This window comes from Boleophthalmus pectinirostris, unplaced genomic scaffold (genome assembly GCF_026225935.1).
Source record: "Boleophthalmus pectinirostris isolate CB_2022bp ecotype Guang Dong unplaced genomic scaffold, ASM2622593v1 HiC_scaffold_23, whole genome shotgun sequence".
NCBI lineage: Eukaryota > Metazoa > Chordata > Actinopteri > Gobiiformes > Gobiidae > Boleophthalmus > Boleophthalmus pectinirostris.
This window is the reverse complement of record NW_026571207.1, coordinates 23,068,708-23,092,907: the sequence shown is the minus strand read 5'-3', so window position 1 is coordinate 23,092,907 and position 24,200 is coordinate 23,068,708. Positions and strand designations below refer to the sequence as shown.

The 24,200-nt window shown below is 39.1% G+C and overlaps 3 protein-coding genes across 6 annotated transcripts; 1 reads left to right on the top strand and 2 right to left on the bottom strand.

Moving 5' to 3' along the window:
• Positions 1-930: 930 nt before the first annotated feature.
• Positions 931-5,172, bottom strand: LOC110157657 (ADP-ribosylation factor-like protein 3). The gene is made up of 6 exons (XM_020922010.2): positions 5,125-5,172; positions 4,078-4,221; positions 2,411-2,527; positions 2,281-2,331; positions 1,658-1,843; positions 931-1,037 (listed from the first exon to the last, which is right to left on the bottom strand). The coding sequence occupies exons 1-6, from the start codon at positions 5,140-5,142 to the stop codon at positions 987-989; spliced, it is 567 nt and encodes a 188-aa protein (XP_020777669.1). The 5' UTR covers positions 5,143-5,172; the 3' UTR covers positions 931-986.
• Positions 5,173-5,594: 422 nt separating this feature from the next.
• On the bottom strand, positions 5,595-8,351 carry LOC110157621 (uncharacterized). 2 transcript variants are annotated; one of them, XM_055159431.1, is made up of 8 exons: positions 8,231-8,351; positions 8,101-8,153; positions 7,954-8,019; positions 7,826-7,861; positions 7,058-7,087; positions 6,694-6,948; positions 6,434-6,532; positions 5,595-6,361 (listed from the first exon to the last, which is right to left on the bottom strand). In XM_055159431.1, exons 2-8 carry the CDS (start codon positions 8,150-8,152, stop codon positions 6,264-6,266), a joined length of 636 nt encoding a protein of 211 aa, XP_055015406.1. In that variant the 5' UTR covers position 8,153; positions 8,231-8,351; the 3' UTR covers positions 5,595-6,263. The 2 variants fall into 2 exon arrangements, with proteins under 2 accessions (XP_055015406.1, XP_055015405.1); XM_055159430.1 differs by lacking the exon at positions 8,231-8,351 and having other exon boundaries at positions 8,101-8,207.
• A 691-nt stretch (positions 8,352-9,042) lies between these two features.
• Positions 9,043-15,773, top strand: rgs14b (regulator of G protein signaling 14b). 3 transcript variants are annotated; one of them, XM_055159180.1, is made up of 15 exons: positions 9,043-9,186; positions 11,247-11,268; positions 11,411-11,562; positions 11,634-11,726; positions 11,865-12,008; positions 12,071-12,238; positions 12,336-12,399; positions 12,469-12,575; positions 12,651-12,863; positions 12,960-13,036; positions 13,276-13,402; positions 13,494-13,575; positions 14,287-14,336; positions 14,418-14,517; positions 15,029-15,773. In XM_055159180.1, exons 1-15 carry the CDS (start codon positions 9,058-9,060, stop codon positions 15,265-15,267), a joined length of 1,767 nt encoding a protein of 588 aa, XP_055015155.1. In that variant the 5' UTR covers positions 9,043-9,057; the 3' UTR covers positions 15,268-15,773. The 3 variants fall into 3 exon arrangements, with proteins under 3 accessions (XP_055015155.1, XP_055015154.1, XP_020777641.1); XM_055159179.1 differs by having other exon boundaries at positions 12,957-13,036; XM_020921982.2 differs by lacking the exon at positions 9,043-9,186 and adding an exon at positions 10,075-10,211 and having other exon boundaries at positions 12,957-13,036.
• The last annotated feature ends 8,427 nt before the right edge of the window (positions 15,774-24,200 follow it).

Sequence of the window (24,200 nt, the reverse complement as noted above, 5' to 3'; positions counted from 1 at the left end):
ATTACCCATACAGCAAACATTTTAGATGACTTGTGGCGCATTTGGGTATTATAATCTCATTCAACCCAAGTGCGGTCTTCCCTTTTCTTTCTCGTTTAGAGCGAGAATGAACGCTGTTGTGTGTAAATCACATCTTGAAGTCTGTGATCATAGCGAACGCATTCTGTCTCTCTGAACGCGCTATAACAAAGCACTCTGCACAAATTGCTCTGACAAATGATCGCGTTCGTGCGTTTGCAAACACATGGCGCACACATCTGGACATTACACGTGTCATATGGCCAAATGCCTCTTCTCCGCCGCGGGATAATGACGAGAGCACACTGTAGCGACGAGATGGCAGGATTAATACGAACTGTAAAAACTAACAATTCAGCTACAGGCTGCAGCTGCCAATTAGTCACCCGCCCCGTGTTATTTCCTGTTGGGAGAGACGGCATGCCTTGAAGATTTGATGTCTTATTCTGCTTCGTACTGTAAACCGCAGTCTCTCTCTCACATGTAGTTTTGTTTTTAATCAGCCTTTCCCAAAGCGTGTAAGCTCTTTTTTTTAACTGAGGAAACCAGACTAGAAGTTATAATAGACTTGGTGCGCTTTCTTCCTAACTTGACACTCAAAAATACATCGTAGGCGTTTTCTTCCTTACCTGTATGGCTCTTTGGTAAACATGTCACTCACGTCATCAGTTTGTACAATTAAAACACTACACAGAAAAGTAAAAACTAGTTATTTTATTTTCAAATACCACACATACCTTGCACTCACCCTGATCAAAGCTTTCTACAACACATGTTTACCTTGATACACTGATGTTGGTGTTAAAACATATTCACCATACCTACAGCTGCACTGCATAAATCACAACTAAATCAACATATGTATCTAAAATAACTTTGTATTATTCATAAAAATTACACAAATTGTAAAAACAGATGAGTATATGGTATGACATCTTTACAAATCAGTGATATGTTTTACGGTTGGTTCATTTTTTCTTCCTGTTTGCAATGTTGCTACAAATCCAGTTCATGCCATCCTGTAGAAAAAGAAAACATGATTAATAATTATTATGAAATGAATAATATAATTGTGTTTTTGCCATCATTAGACTCTACAAAAGCTAATTTGTCTCTAACAATTAACCCACTTTCTAATAATTGAGTAGACAATAAGCAGAGGTCTGTGCACCGATTTGAGTAGTTTGGAGGAGCTAACACTTTGAAATACTCTGTGCATGATATCTCTGTAATCCCTCAGTCATCCAAGTAGGATCCATTGCAAAAGAAAAAAAAAATATTTTGTCAGCTTTTTTTTCCTTCCAAGCGCCACTTGGATGAGCTGCAAAACATCTTCATTCAAAAAAGAATATAATTTTTCTTTCGCTACTCTGTGTATGACGTGCTATAACCCACATATAAACTTGCCTTGACCTGTCTATGCAAATCAAAGTGGATTGCATTTTTCGTAAAATGCAATCCACTTTGATTTGTATAGAAGAAATAAGAAATAGTTATAAAATGTACAAAAGGAGCAGAGCAGCCTCCATAAACACATTAAGCATGAGATACCAGCAGTGTGTGTGTGTTAATTTAGGTCAGTCTAATGCTAAATCAATACAGTCCAAAGAGGAAGGAGTAAGCAGAGAGAGACTCAGACCTGGACTCCCTCCCCAGACACGGCGGAGCAGGCTTGGATCTGCCATTCTCTGTCACGGTATGTGTGCAGGTTCAGCCCCTCTGCGATCTCACTGGCCGGGGATGCAGTGGCCAGGTCCTGTTTATTGGCAAAGATGAGAACGGGAACGCCCTTCAGGTTTTCCTCGTCAATCAGCTCGGACAGCTCCTAAACACACACATACAGGCAGGCATATTAGGTATCCATGGTTTTTAGGAACATTACTTTGAGTTATATTCATTTCATGGAGATTCATCCTAACCTCAACCATAATTATTGCTAACCTAACCACAGCAAACCTTAAACTTTTAACCTATTTGAACCCATATCTGAAGTTAGCATGTTGTTAATCTAATAATCATAGATTTACATCATGGGGATCTGATTTTTTCCCCACAAAGGAGGCAGATCCCTGTTAACCAGACCCCTGTTTTTGTGTGTGTGCAGATTTTAGTCTCCACAATGTAATAAATACCCCCACACACAGATACAGGCAAACATACATTAGTGTACAGTGTTTCAATCAATGGCCTACATATTATAGCCTAATGTACACGGATCACTCCTCCTTTTCTGTTAATAAAACATTAGCACAGAGATCTCACCAGTCCGGTCTCCTCAAACCGTTTCTTGTCTGCACTGTCGATAACATAAATCTGTAACAAAGTAAAACAAATTTAAGAGGGAATAGGAGAAATATGTTTAATGTATTGGTAAAATTAAAATTGCACTTACCAAAAGGTCTGTATTTTCCAGGTATTTCTTCCAGAAGGCCCTGATCTTTCTTTGTCCTCCGATGTCCCATACATTGAGTTTCATTCCGTGAGAAGCCACACTCTTTATGTTGAAACCCTAGAAAAAAATGACAAACTAATATCACTATACTATATCATGTAATATCACCTGTGTCTCAGCAAGAAAGTTAACCACATACTTTGAAGAATTTATTTTGATCTTGTCTCATAAAAAACGTGAAAAACAGGACTGTTCATCTGGTCAAAGACTAATGTATGAAGAAATACAGTAATTAATATCTAATAGTACAGAAAAACAAAACTATACATTAAACAATACAAGTTAAATGGCTGAAATTATGTAGTTAGTAATATTTCCAGCCTCAAGTGATTACAGGCGTGCGCTTGTGTAAGGAAGGGCATTCAGCACAAATAATGCCAAGTTAATATGCCCATTCCTGTATACTAACTTTTAACATGAATCCTTGTGATGATAACCATCTTTGTTTTGGGTCTTTTCTTCCACAATTGTCCTCTTTTTTGTTTCTCAGTATTGCAGAGCTTGTGTAGCCTCTTTATCCTGAAACGTGGTTGAGGAGCTAATCTGAGGGTAAGACTGGACGGATCAGCCCAGTGTTCGTGTTTATACGTCAAGTGTGATTTAGATTTAGTGCGATTATTGCCTTGTTGATGCCACTCCACACTTTACTGTGACTAATGTAGCTGTACTGAGGAAGCATGTAGTAGTTAAAGGTCCTATATTACACAAAATATTCTCTTATGAGTTTTAAGCCAAGTTAGAATGCTGTTAGCTCATCAAAAACATACCGAGAGCTGTGTTTTGCTTCATTCAGACATGTCTGAGTAACCTTTTATCATTAATCTGCCTACATCTTTAAAGCTCGAAATCCTCAGTTCCACCTTGTGATGTCATGTAGTGGTAGTTTTCAAATAAACAGCTACTTTTTGTTCAGCATAGAGAGACAATTCCAGGGCTGAATTGAGCCAAATGATTCTAGTGAAGGGGTGTGAAGTTTGAAAACACAGTGAAGCACTTCCTGTATTACCTCATGACATCACAAGGTGGAACAGATTGCTTTTTCAAGAGAAGAATTAAGGCCTAATCATGAAGTGTTTGTCTGTTAAATACGTGTGAATGAAACAAAACATACAGGTGTGTTTTGATGAGGAAACAACATTATACCATGGATCAGAAAATTGTGTAATATGAGCCCTTTAAATACCACAACAATAGGATTTTAAACTTCATATTGGGGTATGTCTGTTTTTTCCTATGAACAATGAGTCTGTAATAAAGGAATCTATCTAATAAGACCAACCAACCAACCACATCTTACACACACATTTATTCTGCTAGTCCACTTTGAGAGCTGTTATTTCATTTTGCAGAACGCTTGAAAAGCAAAGGTCATGTGAATCCTATTACTGTGGAGGAGAGCATGGTCCAGCTGGTCTCACAAGATTAGATCCAATCCCCCAGCCTTTTGTAATACTGCCTGCACAATGTACATGCAAAATAAAGGCCAAAGAAAAGTTACCTTGGCACTCAAAAATGATGCGATTTAGATTGGCCTGTACCTGAGTGTCTGTGTTGGTGGTACAAATTAAACAGTGTTCACCAGTTTGCAGACTGCTTAAGGTACTTACTTGCGTTGGTGTGATAGTGTTGACGTCTTCTGAAGCTAGACTCTTCAACAAAGTGGTCTTGCCTGCGTTGTCCAGTCCTAAAAGCACTATTCGAACCTCCTGCTCCGTGGTCCCCTTCAGCTTCTCAACCACAGAGAGTAAGCCCTACATAGAACAACGCAGTGGCATTTAGATGAATAGGCCTGTGGATGTTTGCAGGCTAATTCACACACTGTTTTAGCATTCTCAACATCCCTCATTATTTATACAGTTTACCTATCTTGGGAAAGAGCACCTCCGACAGGTCATTCATCACTGCGCGTTTCAATTTAGTTAGTATTTGTGACTTGAATAACACATAGGGAAGAGGACCCTGAACTACCTGTACCATCTATTATCCTGTTTTGAGAGAAATTATATTTAAATATAAACTTCAACACACTACACAGAGTTGACCTAACCCAACCTGTCCCATCCTAGCTTTTAATGGCTCCAACTGGCCCTGTAACACTTAATCTTTGACCTAATTTAGATTAGAGCACAAGATGATGAATGCTCCATTCACATAAATGGAGTATAATGTATTAAGGTTTCACAATTGCTGGCAACATGAAAAAAAAAGAAAAAAGAAAAAGAATGGCAATTTTTGTCACTTTTACTTGTGTTGCAAATAGATTATAATGTGGTCATTTCTGATAGTAGTAGTGCTCAAGTAATTTTAAATGCTGAATGGGAAGTATTGATTGAAAAAACAAAACAAACAAACAAAAAAAGTTAAGACTGCCTGTTTTTACTGTAAATTGGTGGATATTTTGATGTATTTTAATTGTGTTTCTTAACCTGCCCAGGAACTGCAGATGGAAACTAGTTCAAGCTAAATCTGGAGTAAAGCATCTCCTCTTTAATGAGTTTAATTCATTAACAAAACAAACAAACAAATAAACTAAACTATTTTCATAATAAATCTACCTAGTTCAAACATTTGTCACTTGTTACAGTCTGATGAATATATGAACTATTTAAAAGAATGAATTTAAGTATGTTCTCAGATCTAGTTCAGGCTCTTACCTTTTGAGCTTCTCCCATCTTGCTGTCTACCCTGTGGCCTATCTGAAGACTCCAGCTACATTCTCCAGTGACCAGCACCTAGGTGTTTTTAGCTGTCCAGGTGTCCTGGGTTAGCTGTCGACAAAAGCCTATGACTGGTTCCCCCTTTATTCTCCCAATTCTTGAAGTTTAAGTGTGATAGTAATGACTAGCTCTACCTGTTAATTTGCTCCTCAGGGTTAGCAAGAAGGAAGAAGGGGGAGGTGGTGGATGGGACCTAGGATTAGAAGGCCAGAATTAGCCTTGGTCATCCACACATAGGCCATACCACACACTCACCCCACCCCCAGAGTAATGTCTATGCCTGCTGCTCCTCCACTTTGCACTGGCTTTACCTGGATTATCTCCTCACCACCTGCTATAGGAGGAATGGACAGTGCTCCTAACTGTAACACAGACACAAGTACATGAGAGGAACAGTACTGTGGGAAAATGCTTTAATGGACAACAACATGTATGGCTTAAACTTCCAAGGATTAGGTTATTTTTCAGAGGGCAGCTTTATTTCCCTGTGTATCCATTACATGAGTGGCGTCCCAAAGCGGCTCTATGCGCGGTGATGTGCAGAGCTGTGAGCAGAGCATTCGGGCAGGATTATAGTCTCACCACGCCTGCCTCTCTGGATTAAAACATTTGCAGACTCTCCTCCTCAACTCCACAGGCTTTGTGGTCAAGGGGCGTGGCGATGTTACTGCTGTGGAACACAATAGATGCTTTCTGATAGCCCAGATCAGTGGTTCTTAAAATGTGGGGCAGGTGCTAGTTATACTCCTACGTCTACTGGTTTTGTTTGTTCATATTTAGCACATTTCTCTAGTCCAGATAAAACCTTTCTTAGAGCTGGTTTAGTTCTCTTTGTGAATTGGCTTGGACAAATCTGCTTGTCCCTTATTTTAGTTGAATTAAATGTATGTACATCCATGGCAATTTAAATACTAAAACATATATTACATATAGTAACAGTATACTAATAAATAAAAAGTATAAATAGTATAACTTCTGTTCTATTACTATTATTATCTACTGTGGCCATGGATCAAACTACAACACAAAACCCACAGCATATTAGCCTACATAACAGCGCTATGAACACTGCAGGACTATGTTGGTCTTGGGTTTGATGGCATGGCAGGATTCTGCAAATCCTGAGCTCTCCGCATTTCCTGCATCCTCTCCTTGGTCCTCTGTTGGTTCTTGACTGTAAAGACAAAGAGGGTAAAAAAAAGTAATTTCATTGTAATGTATTGTATTGTGTAACAGGTAAACTTGCCTTTATCTCTGTGCATCTTCACTTTCATGCAAACGCCCATGATGGTGATCAAGCCCACAGCAGCGCAGCCACAGATCACCAGAATGATTACACTTTCATCTAAATTAATTTAGATTAAGCTTTAAAACATTGTTTTAAACATCTGCTTAAATTAACTATATATTTTAATTCAATTATCATTGTCTAAACTTTACACTCCATAAACTACATAATGCTATATTTTTCCTAGCACACTTTAGAGAGCAAGTGGATTTTCTTACTGTGAATAGTGACATCGTGTGGAGCAGACGTGTAATTGCCACACGGGCTGTAGACTACACAGCGGTACTGGCCAACGTCCTGAGAGAAGGTCTTCTTGATTATGTACTCTTTCCCATGCCCCTCAACTGATTTGTCATTCTTGTACCACTCATAAGTGACACTGAGGTTCTCAGGGAGATCATGGACACACGTGAGAGAGACCCTCTCGGCCTCCTCCACATTAGACCCAGTGGTGTTAATGGATACACTGAAGTCTATGCGTACACACACGCACACACACACACACACACGCACGCACGCACAATATATAAGATCAAAATTATAAAGTCAAGAGTTTAATTGTGCAAAGGCAAACGTCTTTACCTCGAAGTAAGTTGCAGTTGTCAAACGAAGCTGTTATTAGGGGGGAAACAAACATGCATTAAAGGTCCTATATTACGTGATAATTGACTCTTGTGAACTTTATATGTGCATTGTGTAACTTTTGTTGTGTAATCCGTCAAATACGTTTCTCCATGGAGATCTTATTGCTTTCTCTGGAATGTTTCACAGTATGGTGTTAAACCTTTTAATCTTCATGGAGACAAAATCAAACTAAATTACAGGGCAGATCTGTGGAGAATCAACTCACAGCTCACAGTCAGAATTCCATTTTTTTAATTATTATGTTATTTTTGAGCTATAAAACCACCTGTAATTTAATACATGAGGAGCTGTTTAATGTCATACTGAGGAACATTCCATGCAGAGCAATGACATATGCATAGAAACAAGCAGGTGATGGACAAAAAGTTACATAGTACATCTTTAAGCCATGTTAGAATGTTGTTACCTTGTCAAAACATACGTGGAGTTGTGTTTTGTTTTATTCACACATTTTGAGTAATCCTGTCTGTCTACATCTCCAAAGCTCAAAATGTTCGGTTCCACCTTGTAATGTCATGAAGCGGTAGTTTTCAGGTTTTATACTTTTACCTTTAGTTCAGGAGAGATTCTAGGGCTGAAATTATCCAAATGATTCTATTGATGGTGTATGGAGTTTAACATGTAATCTTAACCTATTATTAGCTAGTTTCAATTCAGTGATATATATAACACTAAACACAAAGTCTAATATGTGTGAATACAAACCATTTACACATTCAGTTGAGCAGTGCGCACATAACCCTATAAGATAAAATGAGTTATTTGTTTCATTTACTTTTTTAAAGATTTATATTAAAGTTGCTTGCTGATAAAGTAATGAAGAACACTTTTACCTGTTTCCCCAGTAACCGGACATTTCAGGCACTCTTTAGGCATACATTCAATCAAGAAGGCACACTCTACAGACATAACAGGCAAATACAGCTACTTTTACAATGAGGAATGCATGGAACTTGAATCATATTATTTGATTTACTTACCTTCAAAAAGATGACCAATCAAAATGTATAAGAAGAACACTCTGAACAACATCCTGATAAAAAGGTGTAGGCTTATCATTATCCTTCATGATGCATTATTTGAAAAAGGTAGAGAAACTGTAGGCTTTACCTGATGGTGTTCTTCCATAGATGATGTACTCTTTTGCTTGTACAAACAGTTGGCCTTTAGATCGAAGCAGAGCTGATCATAAGAACTGATAGCAATGCAAATCCTCCCAAATACTCTATATATGTGGCAAACAGGAATGGTGTTTGCATTTTTACAAGAGGAAGTGTATACAAAAGGGCTGTGTACTGTTGGACCTCTATTTGCACATATGAAAACAAAGCACCAGAAATATGTTACGGCGTGTTTACTTAGAAAAACATTGAAGGCCTTCACACTGAAACGAGGAACAAACTCAGAGAGGTTGCCCTATATGTAGGAATAATAAATAAATAGTCAGATATACAAAGTAGACATTTATGTGTTTAAATCAGATATGAATTATGTTGGTTTATTCACATAAAAACAACAACAAACCTTTCCAATATTATGTTTTTTTATAGGCTACAAGTCAAAGAAAAAAAATCTTTTGACCAGCAGAGGGTGCTACTGACCATTCATTTCGAGTGGCATAAAGTATGCATACGTGGGCAATTTATTTTATTTGACTGAACGGCTCTGGTGGTAGCAGGGTTAGCGTTATTTTATTTTATTTTATTTTTTTGCGTTTGTATAGACGGAAATCTAACCTAACGCTACATAACGTCATATTCAAATATTCGCATTCGTTTTCTAAAAATTTAACTAAATACCCCGTGTTGTATTGGATGGATACTGCGCATGTCCAAACATGTCCTGTGTAATGAGCGCACCTGCAGAGGCCGTGTTCGGTGGTGCCGTGCGTCACGTCGGGGAGTGCAGCGCGTACTGCTGCCTCTGTACTCCTCACGATGGTAACTTTCAGAAGACTTCACCACAGGCTCGTCTGGCTGTCCAGTGTGGTCACACAAAAACCATTAAAGAAATATGAAAGATATGAAAAACTTTGCACTGTTGCTCCTGGCACAAAGGCTGCAAAGGTATGGGCCACAGATTGCATTAAACATCCCGGACTGTGACGTAAATACATCTACTCAGCTTGCTTTCTCCTTATGTCATTTTAGTGTCAACATTTCCACTGCAAAAGGTTAATTAATGGGAATGACTTGTTGCCTATACATTCTTAAAATAAATCTCTATATGAATAGGCCTATATGTAAAAGTGTTTAGCACTAGCAGTACGACACAGCGAGAGTGCTGGATTCAAATCACTATGAGTTCAAGATCACAATGTGCTTGAGTGTTGCTCTGTTATTAATATTCAGTCACTGTTCAAAATCATGGACAAAGGTCTCGGGTTATGGGTGCACACAGACTGGTTGCCTCAGCAGCATTAAAAGATGATGAATAGATTTTCTTATGGGAAATAATGTCTTGAATCTATAAACTATGGTGTTTTATGACAAAACAACTCACCAATGTGGTGAAATTCTAATGAAAGATATGAGTCAACCAAATCAACTAAAAATTGCAGCCATGCTGGTTAGAAACAATTTACATTATAAACGAATCAGTGTTCTTATTTGACTCTCCAGCCACTCAAGCCCTTGACAGATTTTTTATCGCAGTATGCCCCCTTTCATTTCTGTTGACACCATTAACAGACTATTCTGAGCTTTAATGACTGCTTGATAGGTCAACCTTTTTAAAAGCATCTTAGCCATCAAACCTTTCTAAAATTTGCCACACACTGACTCTGAAGTGCCCAGCAAATTTGCATAACAGAAATCAGCCTCCAAGGGGCTGCTGTGTACCCACATTTGTGTTTCTCAAGATGTAGACTCAGAACGGTGTGATCACTGAAACCAAACTTCCTCTTTTGTGGCAAGTTGCTAAGACTTCCCTTTCATACAGGAAGTGGCAGGAAGTCCAAAAATGATGAGTTTTGAGTGTTTATGACAGTGTGAATGGGTGGAGTACGTAGTTTGTCCCACACTGAACATCAGACAATAGTTTGGGTTAGTGAGTGTTGAAGATGTCAAAGAACGGAGCATTCGGGCATATGGTGAGTGAGAAACGCTTGAGTTTTCACAGTTACATTGACATTTCTAGAAAGTATCAGAAGATTTCTATTGGTACTCATCATGTATTTGGTTAAATGGTCTTTTTGGCCCCACGGTTGGTCAGATGAAAAGCTTGAGTCACAGACAGAACCACAGTGGTACCAGTCTGTCATGTGTAGGATGAGAGGGCCTGTGTTTAGGGCAGCTGCTAATCTGGTGTTAAAGACATTTTAAGAAGTTTCTTTAGTATATCCTCCTATGGTGCATATATGTAACAAAGCATTGATCTTTGTCTTACTTTCTACATAGCTTTTGTCATACAAAATGTGCCTGCATATTGGGTGTTCATCTTGTGCATTGATGCGTTGATTAAACTAAAAGGGGACGTGAAGTGAAAGCTAACCAAGATCTTGCATAAACACATTTATTAACACATAAAATCATCGTTTGAAAAGGCGGCTTAAACTGTCCAGTTGCTCCTGAAACTCTATGCCGTCTTCTTTCTGCTATGGTCAATACATACCCTAATTAAATAATTAGTCTAGAACAAATAATAATGAAAAAATTACTAAAGGACTACAGCAGTAGTTGTCAATGTCATATTATTGCTTTCAGAAGAGTTGTAGGTGTCAAAATTCAATAGGAAGGAACTCATAATGCTACGATTCTGTAATAGTCACACACACCATAGCTAACGTCTCTGTGCCTTATACAGTCACACACACAAATCCTATTGCTTTTAATAACTATGCTGGAATGTAATTTGTGTGATTTTGTCCCACTTTATTGTCTATCAAAATACATTCTTGTTCATAGAAGTCGGACAAGATCTGGCAAGATATTTTACTTAAGTTTAGGCATCAGAAGTTGAATGAATTATGCCACAAGCCACTTCCTGTGAAAACACGATTGCTTGAGTTCTCAGTTCTGTTTCAAAACTGCAGTGCTAACTGCTGTAGTACTTCACTTCATTAAATATGTTTTAAGTGCAGCACAGTGTGCAAGGTAATTTAAATTTTCTTTGCTTTTCTTCGCAGAGTCAGGCTGTGTCAGATGGAGGTAAATATGAGCTGCTGGTGGATTGCCAAAAGTCACTGTACAAGTGAACATGTTGTGGCACGATGCTCTGTTATCTGATTTCGTCTGTGCTGGTCATGCTTTTGTGCTCATTAATGGGTGTGTTTTCTGTGATGTGCTGTAGAGTTGAACATGTCTGCACGCAGCTGTGGAGGCAGCAGCTCCAGTCTTCCAGGGACCCCAGGAGGAGCGGGTGACCCCGCCAACAGTGTGCTCCGATGGGCTGTCTCATTTGAAAACCTCCTGGAGGATCCCTGTGGTGTGCGGTACTTCACGGTTAGACAAATTAAATATGAAATTATTTGCTCTCCACCTGTCATCTGTGTTTAAACTGTGTTTGTCCACAGGACTTTTTGATGTCTGAGGTCAGTGCAGAAAACATCTTGTTTTGGCAGGCCTGTGAAAAGTTCAAGAAAATCCCTGCTACATCTTTGAATGAGGTGAGTCCCAATAGAGCAGATGTCTCAGAATCCTTTGCCTCCAACACTGCTCTGTACGATATTATTTGCATGTGTTAGTGTTTTGATTCGTTGGATCACAGACTTGCTCTAAATAGAGTTTCCTTATTGTGCCTATAGCTGAAGACAACAGCCCGCTCTATGTATAACATGTATTTGTCTGAGAGTGCTCCGTACTCTGTGAACATCGATGACACTGCACGGGTGGAGGAGCAGGACCTGGAGCAGCCTGTCCCCGACATGTTTAACCAGGCTCAAGCTCAGGTCAGTCCTCCCTCTGCTCTTGTGTCTGACCTTCAAAGCTCATCTGGCCTATTTTCCTGCAGATTTTCAAACTCATGAAGATGGACAGCTATCGGCGCTTTGTGCGCTCTCCACTGTACCAGAGCTGCACTTTAACCAGTGTTGAAGGGAAACCTCTGCCTCCTTTGTCCTCAGAGGCAAAAAAAGGGTCTCAGGACAATGTGAACAAGAGCCCCCGCAGTGACAAGAAGGTCCTGCCATTTACACCAGAGACATAAATTATGTTAATTCATCATCAGTTTAACTTTTACCATCTTGCAACCAATTTTAATATTTTTTTCCTAACAGAACAGAAAGTCAGACTTGAGTGGCTTAAGAAGTAAACACCATGAGAAAAGAGGATCCTGGGGAGGTAGACTCTGTTTTATTTTTTTCATTTATTTATTTTCATTTTCCCATTTTATTTGCTTTATTTTAATAGAAGTAGAAGCTTCAGCAGCAAATATCATGGCCTCCCGAAAAGAGTCCCAAATGTCAACAAAGTCCACCAGCAATGTGGAACTTGGTTCCCTCTACAGGCAGATTGAAGTGGGAGCATGTGTTAAAGAAACATTCTGTGTCTAATGTTGAAGTTCAAAATATAAATTTTTTTGTATTCTTTAGAATGGGAGGAATAGTGCTCTGTCCTCAGATGACAGTGGGCGTGGCCGGCTAGGAGTAGAAGGCGGTTATTGCTGTGTGTATCTGCCTGATGGTAGTGCATCTCTGGCCCCTACTCGGCCTGGACTGCCCATCCGAGACATGCTGCAGGGCCTGTGTGAGAAGAGGGCCTTCCCTCTCAAAGATGTCATCATTTATCTTCACGGCAAGGACAAGGTGATGGCTGGGTCTATTATTAAGGACAAATTCACAGACCAAACTACATTTCCTGATTCCTTTTCTTAACTGTTCACTCTCTCTCTGTGGCAGCAGCAGCCTCTGTCTCTGGAACAGGACTGTGCTGTGCTCCGGGATCAGCAGGTGTCTCTGGAGCTCAGAGTGACATTTGCGTAAGTCGACCACTTCCTGTTTTCTTATCGCTCAACCACGCCTTACACCAGCCGCTCTTGGCTCTGTTTTAAATGTTTTAGGAGGAAGTCCTGGCTCTGTGGAGCCCACTGTCGTCATCTATAACAAATACTTGATCAGATCAGTGTGTGAATGTGGCTGTTCTGTGTGGGCCGCTTTGGGTGACAGACAGTTGTTACTTATCACTTACTCACTGTTCTCATGGTAAATGTTATTTCAGGCTGGAGATTGCATTCACTGGTAAGACAGTGGGCATAATGGTAAAGTCCAGTAAGACTCTGCAGGATGCCTTGTCTGCAGTGCTGCAGAAGCATCACCTCAAACTACATGAAGTTCAGCTCTCAGTGGTTAGTAAAAAAAATAAAAAAAAGTATTTGAATATTAGATGTGCAGCCAAAGTGCTTTATTTCTGCCCTGTTGTCTTTTGTGCTGATTTAGGCTGGGAGTGACGCACCAGTGAACATGAACACCAGTGTGTTCAAACTGGCCAACAAGACACTTCGGCTGGACAAAGCCAAAGGTCAGGACATGACCTTTTGTATTGTGTGGCTCCCTTAAGTGAATCAGAGCCAATACGCTTTATGTGCTCCCTCCAGCAACACACACAAACACATAATTAAAACCAACCTTTTGACCTGCACAGTAATACCTTTAAGCTGAGACTTATTGTATTTTGGTTATTGGACAAAGCCAAACTGCATTACAGTTAATGCGTCTTTTCTGAGCACTGCCTGTGCTCTTGTGTTTATGTAATTGTCTCTATCAGGAGCCTCTTCATTGTTGGCTCTAACTTGCTTTTGGCGAAGAGAGAAGAGTCTTTTCACTGTCCACTTAAGTGCTCTGGTTTGCCTGAGTCATACAAAGCCAGCTCCTCTCTCCTGTCTCTTCTCTCTTTGTCTCTCTCATCTCACGCGTTCTCCATCGCTTTTTTCTTCTCATCTCTTTCACTTTCCTTCTTTTTTTCTGTCTTCTCTCTTTGATTGTGACTTTCTCTTCACTTAAACCACTGTCTGACTCGATTTGGTTTGTTGAGTGCTGTGTCACTTTGGGTTCACTGTGCTATTTCTAACCCATAGTCAGCGTCGCTTTATTTCTGTATCTCTCAACTTTCAGGTTTACTAAAAAACGAGGGAGACACAAAAACAGTTTAAAACTTTTCCATTAGATTTAAGATTAACATAACAATTGTGATTTCAGTCCTCTCTTATTCCACTCATCTGTTCCTGTGTAGGGAAGGACCCAAACATTTCTAAAGGCAGTGTGCATACAACCGCTGCACAGGTAACTGCTTTAACACTGAAATTCTCTCTATACAAGGATTCACAATGTAATATTATTTTACAGAATCCTTTTCTTTTCCAGCCTGGAACAGGGACTGAAGGGGACAAGGTGTTGCGATCACAATCGCTCAATGAGAGGAACAAGGCTCAGCCCAAGCCCAGTAAGAACCGCGACATGGATGGTATGACCCCCCCCCCCCAGCTGTATTTGTGGGCCAGTCTAAATACATAAGAGGTTAACATGTATTTATTTTAGCATTTCTTACGGTTTGTATTTATATATCCCTAAAATTGAGTTCATGTGAAATCACATTTAAGCTGCCTGTACTTAGAGCATGAAACAAAAACAGAAAGGTCAAAGTGGAAATAGTTTTTTTAGATGTATCATTTTACTAAAATAGTTTTAAACATTTTATTTATCTTTTTTTGTGATGAAAACTATCCTACTAAACACAAATTATAATAAGAAAAAGTATTTACTTTAAAACTTTAGACCTCAAGATTAATATTATAGCACTATTATTGTGGACACTGTCCCTAACCAGAAATGCTAAAGTTTTAACATAATATGTGAGTTACATATTTAAACTGAGTTCTGTTCCCCTGCCCTCTATCTAAAATTATGACATTTTACACACAAATTGTAGAGTGTCATGAACACATCTCATTAACTTTGAGCTGTGGGCTTTGCAGGGTTTCTGGACATGTTGACCAGAGCACAATGCTGCCGCGTGGATGACCAGAGGGGGCTCCTGACCAAAGACCAGCTTGAGGTCCCTCTCTTTCTGCAGCAGAGTCCTGAAAATGAAGCAGAGAAGACCGAAGAAACACCCTCTGCTCCTCAACCTGCAGATGAGGAGAAGCCGGAGAGTAAGAACCTAAAGAGTCCAACAGAAGAAGACCCCAAAGACGTGAGAGAAACTAATCTCTGAGCCCGTGTGGGAAATATGGGACAAAGCTAACTCAGCTGAGAAGCACTTTTGTTGCACATAAGCTCTGATGCAGACAGAAATCATTTAATAGACTTTGAACACTACAAAAGCCAGTGTTTGATGTAGATGCGCTGAAATCTGTGAGGGGTGAAAATTATTCCAGTTTTAGAACTTTCTCATGGAAAATATGCTCTTATTTAAACTCAGACATATTACAGGGCCAGAGACTTGTCCAAAAGAGTGTACGAAATGAATTTTAATGTGTACATTTTATTAACTGTGTATTTAACATTGTGTTCTGTGTGTGCTTACTTTTTTTATTGTGTTTAAGAGTTCTGCATGCTGTTTTCTGTGACGGCACTTGGACAAATCCTAGCCATTGTTTCGGCCCCTTACTTTTTGTGCGTCTATATAAACAAATCCTTTGAGGAGTGAAATGGACTGAATTAAACTTATGAGCTTTGAGATTTTGTAGAAAGGATTAAATGTGAAAAGATAGATTTTGAGTTTTTGGTTTTGGGTCTTGTCTTTCTCCCTCTGTCAAGATTCACTGGATGATTCACGAAGGTCAGCTCCACTAATACGTGCTTTGGGTTTGTATGTGCTCTGGCTGAGATGACTCATACTTTTAGACCTGTCTGTCACATACGTGAGTGCTAATTCTTACTATTAGAATATTTCTGTGGTGGCATCACAGTTTGTCGTCAGGTTTTGCACAGTGACGGGGGGTGAGAGAGGGACTCTGATTGGTGCTCTATGGAAGATTTGTAGCCAATGCCGTGCCCCATTTTTCACAGACCTGTTGCTGTTAAGTGTTTTTTCATGCACAATTACACCCTGTATTTGGCACTTGTTAAGATTACAGAATAACTGGGATGAGTCATGGGTGACTTTATCTAGATGATGTAAGAAGCATGTATATTTCATATAGTATGTGACTGGGGTAAGAAAAGCATTCACACTGTCTGTGTGCTGAGGGTACCTGCTTTGGATTGATGCATGCTCTTAGCTCCGTTCTGGCTGTTGTTTAGGAAAGTGTTCCCATTCTTAGTGGCATAGAGAAGCTGGCTGTGAGTGCCTGCACACCTGGTGTGTGTGTGTCTGTGCTGCGTCGGCGGAGCTATGAATGGGACTGAGGGGTGTGCTCTCAAAAGCATCGCAGCATCGGCACTGAGCTGAGAGAGAGACATCCTCTGCTCTGCACGTCTGCATTGAGCTCGGCTCCAGACGAGGTGAGTGCAGCAAATACTCTACCCAAATACTGTTTCATTCATTTCTGGGTTTGTAGTAGTCGGTTGTTCTTGAATGTGACCCATTTTTTCTTTCAGTTCGTACTGGCTGTGTATACTTGTCATCAACATGAACTATCATTTTGATTACTGTAAATGGTGATTTTTGTTTTCATCTTCATGTGTCCCATTTAGTCCCGTGCTCCACACTAGCATGCAGTAGTAACAGTGAATTAACTGTTTATTTATGAACTCACACAGCCCTGTCACTGCCAGAGCTTCCTGCAGATGAAACAAGAGCTGTCAAACAAACTCATTTGTAAGAGACGTTTTTGGCTCCAGACCTCCTCAGTCTAATGTGTGAAGGACAGAGCTGCCTCTGCTCAGACCAGTGGTCCTGTCGCACTATTTCAGGCGGGACACATACGGCTGATCTCTGAGCAGCTGCAGAGGACCACCACCACATTCATATTCATCTGACGAGCTCCCATTCTGCCTGTGTGTATGTCCCATACTGTGTGTGCATGTCCAATACTGTGTATGTATGTCCCTTGTTGTCTGTGTATGTTCCATACTGTGTGTGTGTGTATGTGCACGTGTCCCATACTCTGTGAGTGTATGTGTTCCATACTGTGTATGTCCCATACTGAGTGAGTATGTGTATGTCCCATACTGTCTATGTGTATGTCCCATACTGTCTATGTGTATGTCCCATACTGTCTGTTTTCATGTCACACTAGTATGACAGCCCACACCGCCCATTCCATCAGTTATAAGGACATTCTGTCCACTGGTAGCAGCAGGCATGACACTTTTCATGTGCTCATTCACAGTCTGCTCGCCCTCCCCTTTGGTCTGTATCTAACCTGTAATTAAAAGTAATATTCTTAGTGGGCTGTCTCATTAAGATCAACACAACTCAGGAAATCAGAGGTACCAGCTTTGGCCCAACTCTGGAGAAAGACTTGAGTGACCTTTTAACCCAAATACTATTAGTCTTCATGAAGAGCCTGTTAGCTCAAAGCTGTTAGCTCATAGCTGTGGGCAGATCAGTCATCACTTAAGCCTGGCTCAATCTTTTATTATAATCAATCAGAAAACACATAGGTCTGTGAAAGGTTAGTCTCAAACATTTGCAGGTTGGGGTTCAAAGACAGAAGCAGGGTGTGCTATGGTAAACTTTCAGCTTACATGTGAGTATGCTTAAAGGATAGTGGCAGGAGTAGGGCTGTGAGATCTTGGGGGCTAAATATTCACTTTGCTCAGTCTTGTAGAAAGAAGTGCCTTTTAAAAACGTCTCTGTATTAGTGTGTGGCACAGTTTTCATGATTATGTAACTCTTATCTGTGCTGATGTGCACACAAGACAGATAGTAGTTTGTGATGTGCACCCTTCATTATTTATTCACTGTGACCTCACTAAGGCAGCTTAATACTAAAGATACTCATTCATACGTGACATATTTGACCCTGATCCTCCACATTTAAATATGGGTCAGTTCGTTTGGTGAACTGGTCCAAGGAGCACAGTCTCTCTGAACAAAATCTATTCACTAAATGCTTAATTTCTCTGAGGACAATGCTGCATGTAGTACAAAGATTAATTTTTACTCATGAATGTATAGTACATGGTTTTACTTGGTCTATTCTATTCCCAGTCTAAATGTAGTTGTGTGAGGGTGTCCCCCCCCCAGTCTCTGCTGGGGACAGGGCTGACTCCAGCTGTCTCTGTGGGAGTGGGCTCCTGTGGATCTCGTCCCATTCATTCTTTATGAAGCTAAACCTCAGCTTCCAGTGCAGAGGAGACTGGTCTTGGATCACAGTGCCAAACAATCAAAACCTGTCTGTGTTTTGCTCTGTGCAGAAGGGAATTCAGCTTCACTTGATCTTTCTGTTTACCCATGGGCTCTCCATGGTGGGATCATACAGCCTATGGTTGGGACGCACTATCTGCAGAACTTAGGCTTAGACAAATCTTATTGACCCACAAGGGAAATTACATTAAGACATTGCAATATAGTATCATAGAAAAATATATAATATAATAAGAAATTAAAATCACCAAACTTTTGTGTGTAAGTCCCCTGTTAGTTATTTCCTCAGCAATCATTCTGGACAGATGAAGATATTTACATTTACATAATTATTGTTATGTAGAATTGGTTGTGTATCAAAATAAATTCATCAGCCTGACCATGCCATGCTTTTAAATTTGACTATTGAGAATCACTGCGTGTATAAAATACATTTCCAGAGTAACTTCCTCCATCACCACTTCAACTGTGTATTTTCTATAGATATTTGCTTCATTTATAGCTTATATAGCATGTATTTGCTGGTTGCAGTTTACTGTTACAGATAGTAGAGATCACGAAACAGTCTCCAGCTGAATTGATCCAAGTAGAAAGTGGTCCTCATTGCAGCACATCTTTGAACCACACATCTCTTCTTTCATGTATTTATCAATGCCAAGTTCCCAGTAACATATTCATCCTGACCTTGAATCCCCAGCATCACACAGAAGTAGCATCCTTACAATCAGAGCCAATGTTGGTCAAAAACAAGTTTCAAATTACCTTGTTTTTCTTTCAATCAGACGCTGTGATTGGTTCATGTATATTTCAGTGTTACAATTAGCACCAAACCCCAGAGGAAACCACTAAGCAGAGCGTACAAATCTTGTTATTACTGTACTGACAAGTCCACAGGGCGCCATCTAGTGTTTGGAAGCTCTTAAAGCAATAAATACAGCACAGATGCAGAAAACAAAACACACATACACACACACTAACTGTTTTGTTCACAGATTTCCAAACGCAATCTAGACTGAACAGTCACAGGTGACATTTTCTATTGAGCTGTCTGCATTATGGAGCAGAAGATGAATGAGGTCAGTGTGAAATGTCAAATATTTCTTTTTATTTTTTAGCTTCAAACTAACTATGAGATTATCTCCAGGGTCCTAACAACACATCTCCTCAAAAGCAAATGAAGAACCGGTCTAAGTCCATAGAGGAGACACAACACATGAAGAAGGTAAAGCAGTTTGCTTATCAGTATTTAGTATTAAAATCTTTGTGCATTTGTATTCTCTCTTTGTCCATTTTAGGCAATTTCTTCACAGAAATCCCTTCCCTGCAGACCAGAACTGGAAAAGGTGAAGGTGAGTTTTACAACAGTGACTCAGGTGAATTTTGTAACTTTTCCAGTGGAGGGTCCATCAAATCCTTTTTTCCATTGAAATGTTATTCCTTTGTCTTCACAACCTTTTTATTTTCAACAAAACCAAACTAGACCAAGTTACAGGTGAGATCTGTGGAGAGTCAAACCCACTCAGTCAGAATGCCAGTTTTTTTAGATATTTTTGAGCAGTAAAACCACCTGTGATTGAATAAATGCAATATGGAACTGTTTAATGTCATACTGTGGAACTTTCCAGGCAGAGAAATGATTTATCCATAGAAATAAGCAGGTGACAGACCCCCAACCAAAACCTTTCTAACTAAAAAGGGACCAACCAGAGTTAATTTTGTCAACTATTGTTTATTTGCTGACTAAAGATAAAATCAATCAATCTGACTAAAAGTGAACATTCTAATCTGTCAAGAGATACTGTTGTTAGTTTGTATCCCACACTTGCCAGGCCATACTGTTGTTGTATTCAACGCTGTCATCTACTTTACCTGTGTGAATGAGTTGGTTAGCAGTGGTGGATGAAGAGGCCTTTAATTCAAAATGGCATATCTCCTTCAATTATTACCAGTAAATAACAGTCTGGTGTAACATAGCATTATGCATACTCAACAAACTGCAAAACTCTGAGTACTCTGGTGAATTCAAGCCAGAGTATTTGAACCGTAACAATTCTGTCAGATCTGGAGTATCTGCATCAGCTGTTTACCACTTATGATTTTAGTTGGATTGATATTAGTGGTTGGATAGATATTAGTGGTGTAAATTTGTTTCCTCAAATAAATCATACTGTATAATGCTGTGTGTTGCAGGAGTGTCCCTTAGACTCTGACACACCATCCTCCTCCATTGAGCACCTAAAGTGATGACGTCACCATGAGCCACTAGTGTTTACAGTGGAATAATATGTTAATGTGCACACAAGTACACACAAGTACATTATGTTTAGTACATATCTTTATAGAAAATAAATGAAGTTAAATGTTGTAAGACAATCGCATGTGAACAGCTCAATAGCCATAAAGAGAGTGATCCTGTATTCTGTTTAAATCTGAATGTGATAAAATCATGTCCAATCAGTCAAATAGTTTGTGAGATGGTGTTAAAGGATTTGTAAACGCAGACATTAGTGAACCCTCCATAATGAACCTGTACTGTACCTTTCTCTGATGTCAAGTTTGAAAATGCAGAACCGATAAACTGGAATAAAATCATTGATTTATCATGAGAAAAAAGCATTTTATTTATTTAGCTAGATTTTCATTGTCATTTTAATGATTTTGTGACTATATAGGAGATATAAGTAAGCTTGAAATCATTAAGTAATTTGAAGCCATGAAATTACTGTTAGCTTGACCAAGAGTGAAACTTTAATTTAGTCTTTCTTTGTCCTATAGTTTTCTTTGCTATCTGTAAATCATTCTTAGAATAGATAATAATATCCAAAATGAACCAAGATGCAGCTGAAATTATTTAGTTTAGATGTCAACACTTGGCACCAACCGCAGGCTGCTGCTTCAGTGCTTGGATACTCACTGTTACATCTGCCAGGAGGACAGTCACATCGTTTATTTTGGGTATGAGTACTAATCTGTCCAGATGTCTCAAAATATTCTATATTAAATTGGATAACATGTTGATTAAACTGGAATTCACATGGGTTTAAATACACAGAAATGAGCATATTGTTGGGTATTACCAGAATGTACAATTTGTGTGTATTCACAGATCCCTTAGTCCCCCATTTAGGATTTTTTCTTTGTTGTACTGATATATTCAGTGCCTGTTAGTGCTGGAAATAACATTAGCAGTACAAGTCACCCTTCTCTGGAAATAAAACAATGGTGTCATGTACAATTCTTGCATAAATATCTGTGTATTCTAAGTTTTCAAGTGTTCTTGGGTAGCTACGGAAATGATGACTAAAATGTGTGTCACATCCTGGTGATTGTCTTGTTGAAAGGGCCCATATTACACCACTTTCTGATCGAAGTTCTTATGTTGTTCCCTCGTCTATACAGAACAAAAGGTAAAGGGTAGCTGCTAGCTTTAAAACTATCTTCACGACATAAGGTGTAACAGCACATTTTGAGCCTTGGAGATGTAGACAGACTAATAATAAAGGCATCAAACATGTGTGAATGAAACAAAACACAACTCCAGGTATGTTTATGACAAGGTAACAACATCCCATGTCTTAAAGCTCACAAGAGTCCATTTTGTACCTTTAACTATATTTTGTGCCTAAATGAACAAACTATTTCTCCCCATAAAGTCTATTAATAACAACAAAATACTTATTCTGCACAAAATGACACTTCTGCTGCCTATTCAAATATGGCTTCATTATTGTGTGCACTTTGTACTTTCTCATGACAAAGTGTTGTGAGGCTGAATCTGAGCAAAGGCCAGTCCCTAATTATGTACTCAAGAGCTTAGACTGCTGTAACAAAAACTGTCCAGTAGCCAGCTGCTTTAAACTTTTGATAAGTTCCCACTCACCTTCATGCCACATTTTATAGGCTAATTTTATATTGATCAAAAACATCCACAGGGAAGAAGTCCATTTACTCGTCGTCCTGTTATGTAAAATTGCGGTTGTGACTGCATTTGAAGTTTACCAACAAATGAACAAATAATGCAAGAAAAAGTGTGATATAAGAAGCTGTTCTTAAATCATCATATTTCCTGGATAACTAAACAGGTTTGCATAAACATTTACGCCTACTACCTCCCTGTGACGTATTTGGAGTGGGATTTCCAGAACAGAGCGGTTCTTATCCAATCCTCTCATATGTGGATCACCATCCCTCTATTCCAGGAATATATATGGCTGATTTTCCCCCTATCTCTCTCTCTCTCTCTCTCTCTCTCTCTCTCTCTCTCTCTCTCTCTCTCTCTCTCTCTCTCTCTCTCTCTCTCTCTCTCTCTCTCTTTCTCTCCCACTCCTTTTGGTGCAGGTCCAATCACTGCTCCCCGCTTTCATAACTCCTCACACAGTTACCTCTCTGTCATATTAAGGTTATTGGGTTTTCCTCCTCCAGTAACATGTGGGCTCAGCAAGTCTTCACGATTTAGTTGGATGCGCTGCTGACATGACAAAAAGTACCTTGAATAGTTTTCTGTAATAATTAGCCAAATAACATCTTTGGGCATTTATGTGGGGGAACAGCAGTGTGTGAAATAGCCCTGTTGGTGGTAAGAAGATTTTGTAAGACTCAAAGGCAGAATGACAGATCCTGGTCGCTGCCAAAGTACCTCTATATGATGCTTGAGCCAAGCAGATTATGCAGAGATCTTCCAAATATGTCCACCATTTTATTTCATGACAGGGTTGATCATTCAGTCCTCGAGATACTTAAAAGGCCCAAATTACTCTATTTTTTGATCTATGTTATGATGATGTGATGTTTCCTCATCACAAACATACCCAGAGTTTTGAGTTCTCTCAGAAAACAGAAACACACTATTCGACCTTGTGATGTCCACTGTGCACCTTCACTACAATTATTTGGATAAATTCAGCCCTGGAATTGCGAATCCCCACAATCCCTACTTCATGACATCACAAGATGGAAGAGAGCATTTTGAGCTTTGGAGATGCAGAAAAAGTTATATTAAAGTTACTCAAACATGTGTGAATGAAACAAAACACAACTCTGGGTATGTTTTTGATAAGGTAACAACATTAACGTGAGCTTATAAGAGTAAGTTTGTATAAGATAGAACTTTAAATAAATGGGTTATTCACAAGAACATAGACAGATGCAGCCTTGTTCAAAATAATGTTATTTCAGAATGAAGTCAACAGTGAGATGGTAAAAAAATAAAAAAATAAAAAATTATGTTGATAAAATATTACAAAAAATTTGACAATAATTACAATCAAGATTTATTTGCAGTTCCTGAACACTTAATAATTAAGTTCTGGTATGATTTGTTTGTCTTCAGCTGCTTTTATTTTTGTTTGTTTTTGTTTTTATTACGTTGTTAATAATAATAATAATAATAATAATAATAATAATAATAATAATAATAATAATAATAAAAATAAAAGAGGGTTCTAGTATATTGAAACAGTATCAGTTTCTATAGTAAATTTTAGGCTGCATCAGAGAATGATTGTCGTGTCTTGTCTCACTCCAACCACTAGAGGACACTTTCTCCCCGTGGTGTTACCAGAGGAAAGGGAAAATAAATTAAGATCCATTAATCACATCCAAATAGCACAGTGCATCTTGGGGATTTTTATCTGGACCCGAAATCAGCCAAAAACCATGGATCTATTAGCCAAAACAAACAGCAGGGAAAAGCACCTCATACATCACCCAGTGAAAAACGCGATCTCCTGACTTTTGGTTTCTTTGCATCATTAGGTTGAGCCTCGGAGTTATTGATTTACAACGACGGAGTCAGTTAATCATCGAAAATTAAGATATCCCCGATTTAGGCCCCCACAGTGAACTTAAAAACAGACCACACTAAAGTTTGGCCCTCTTTGATTTTTGGAGAA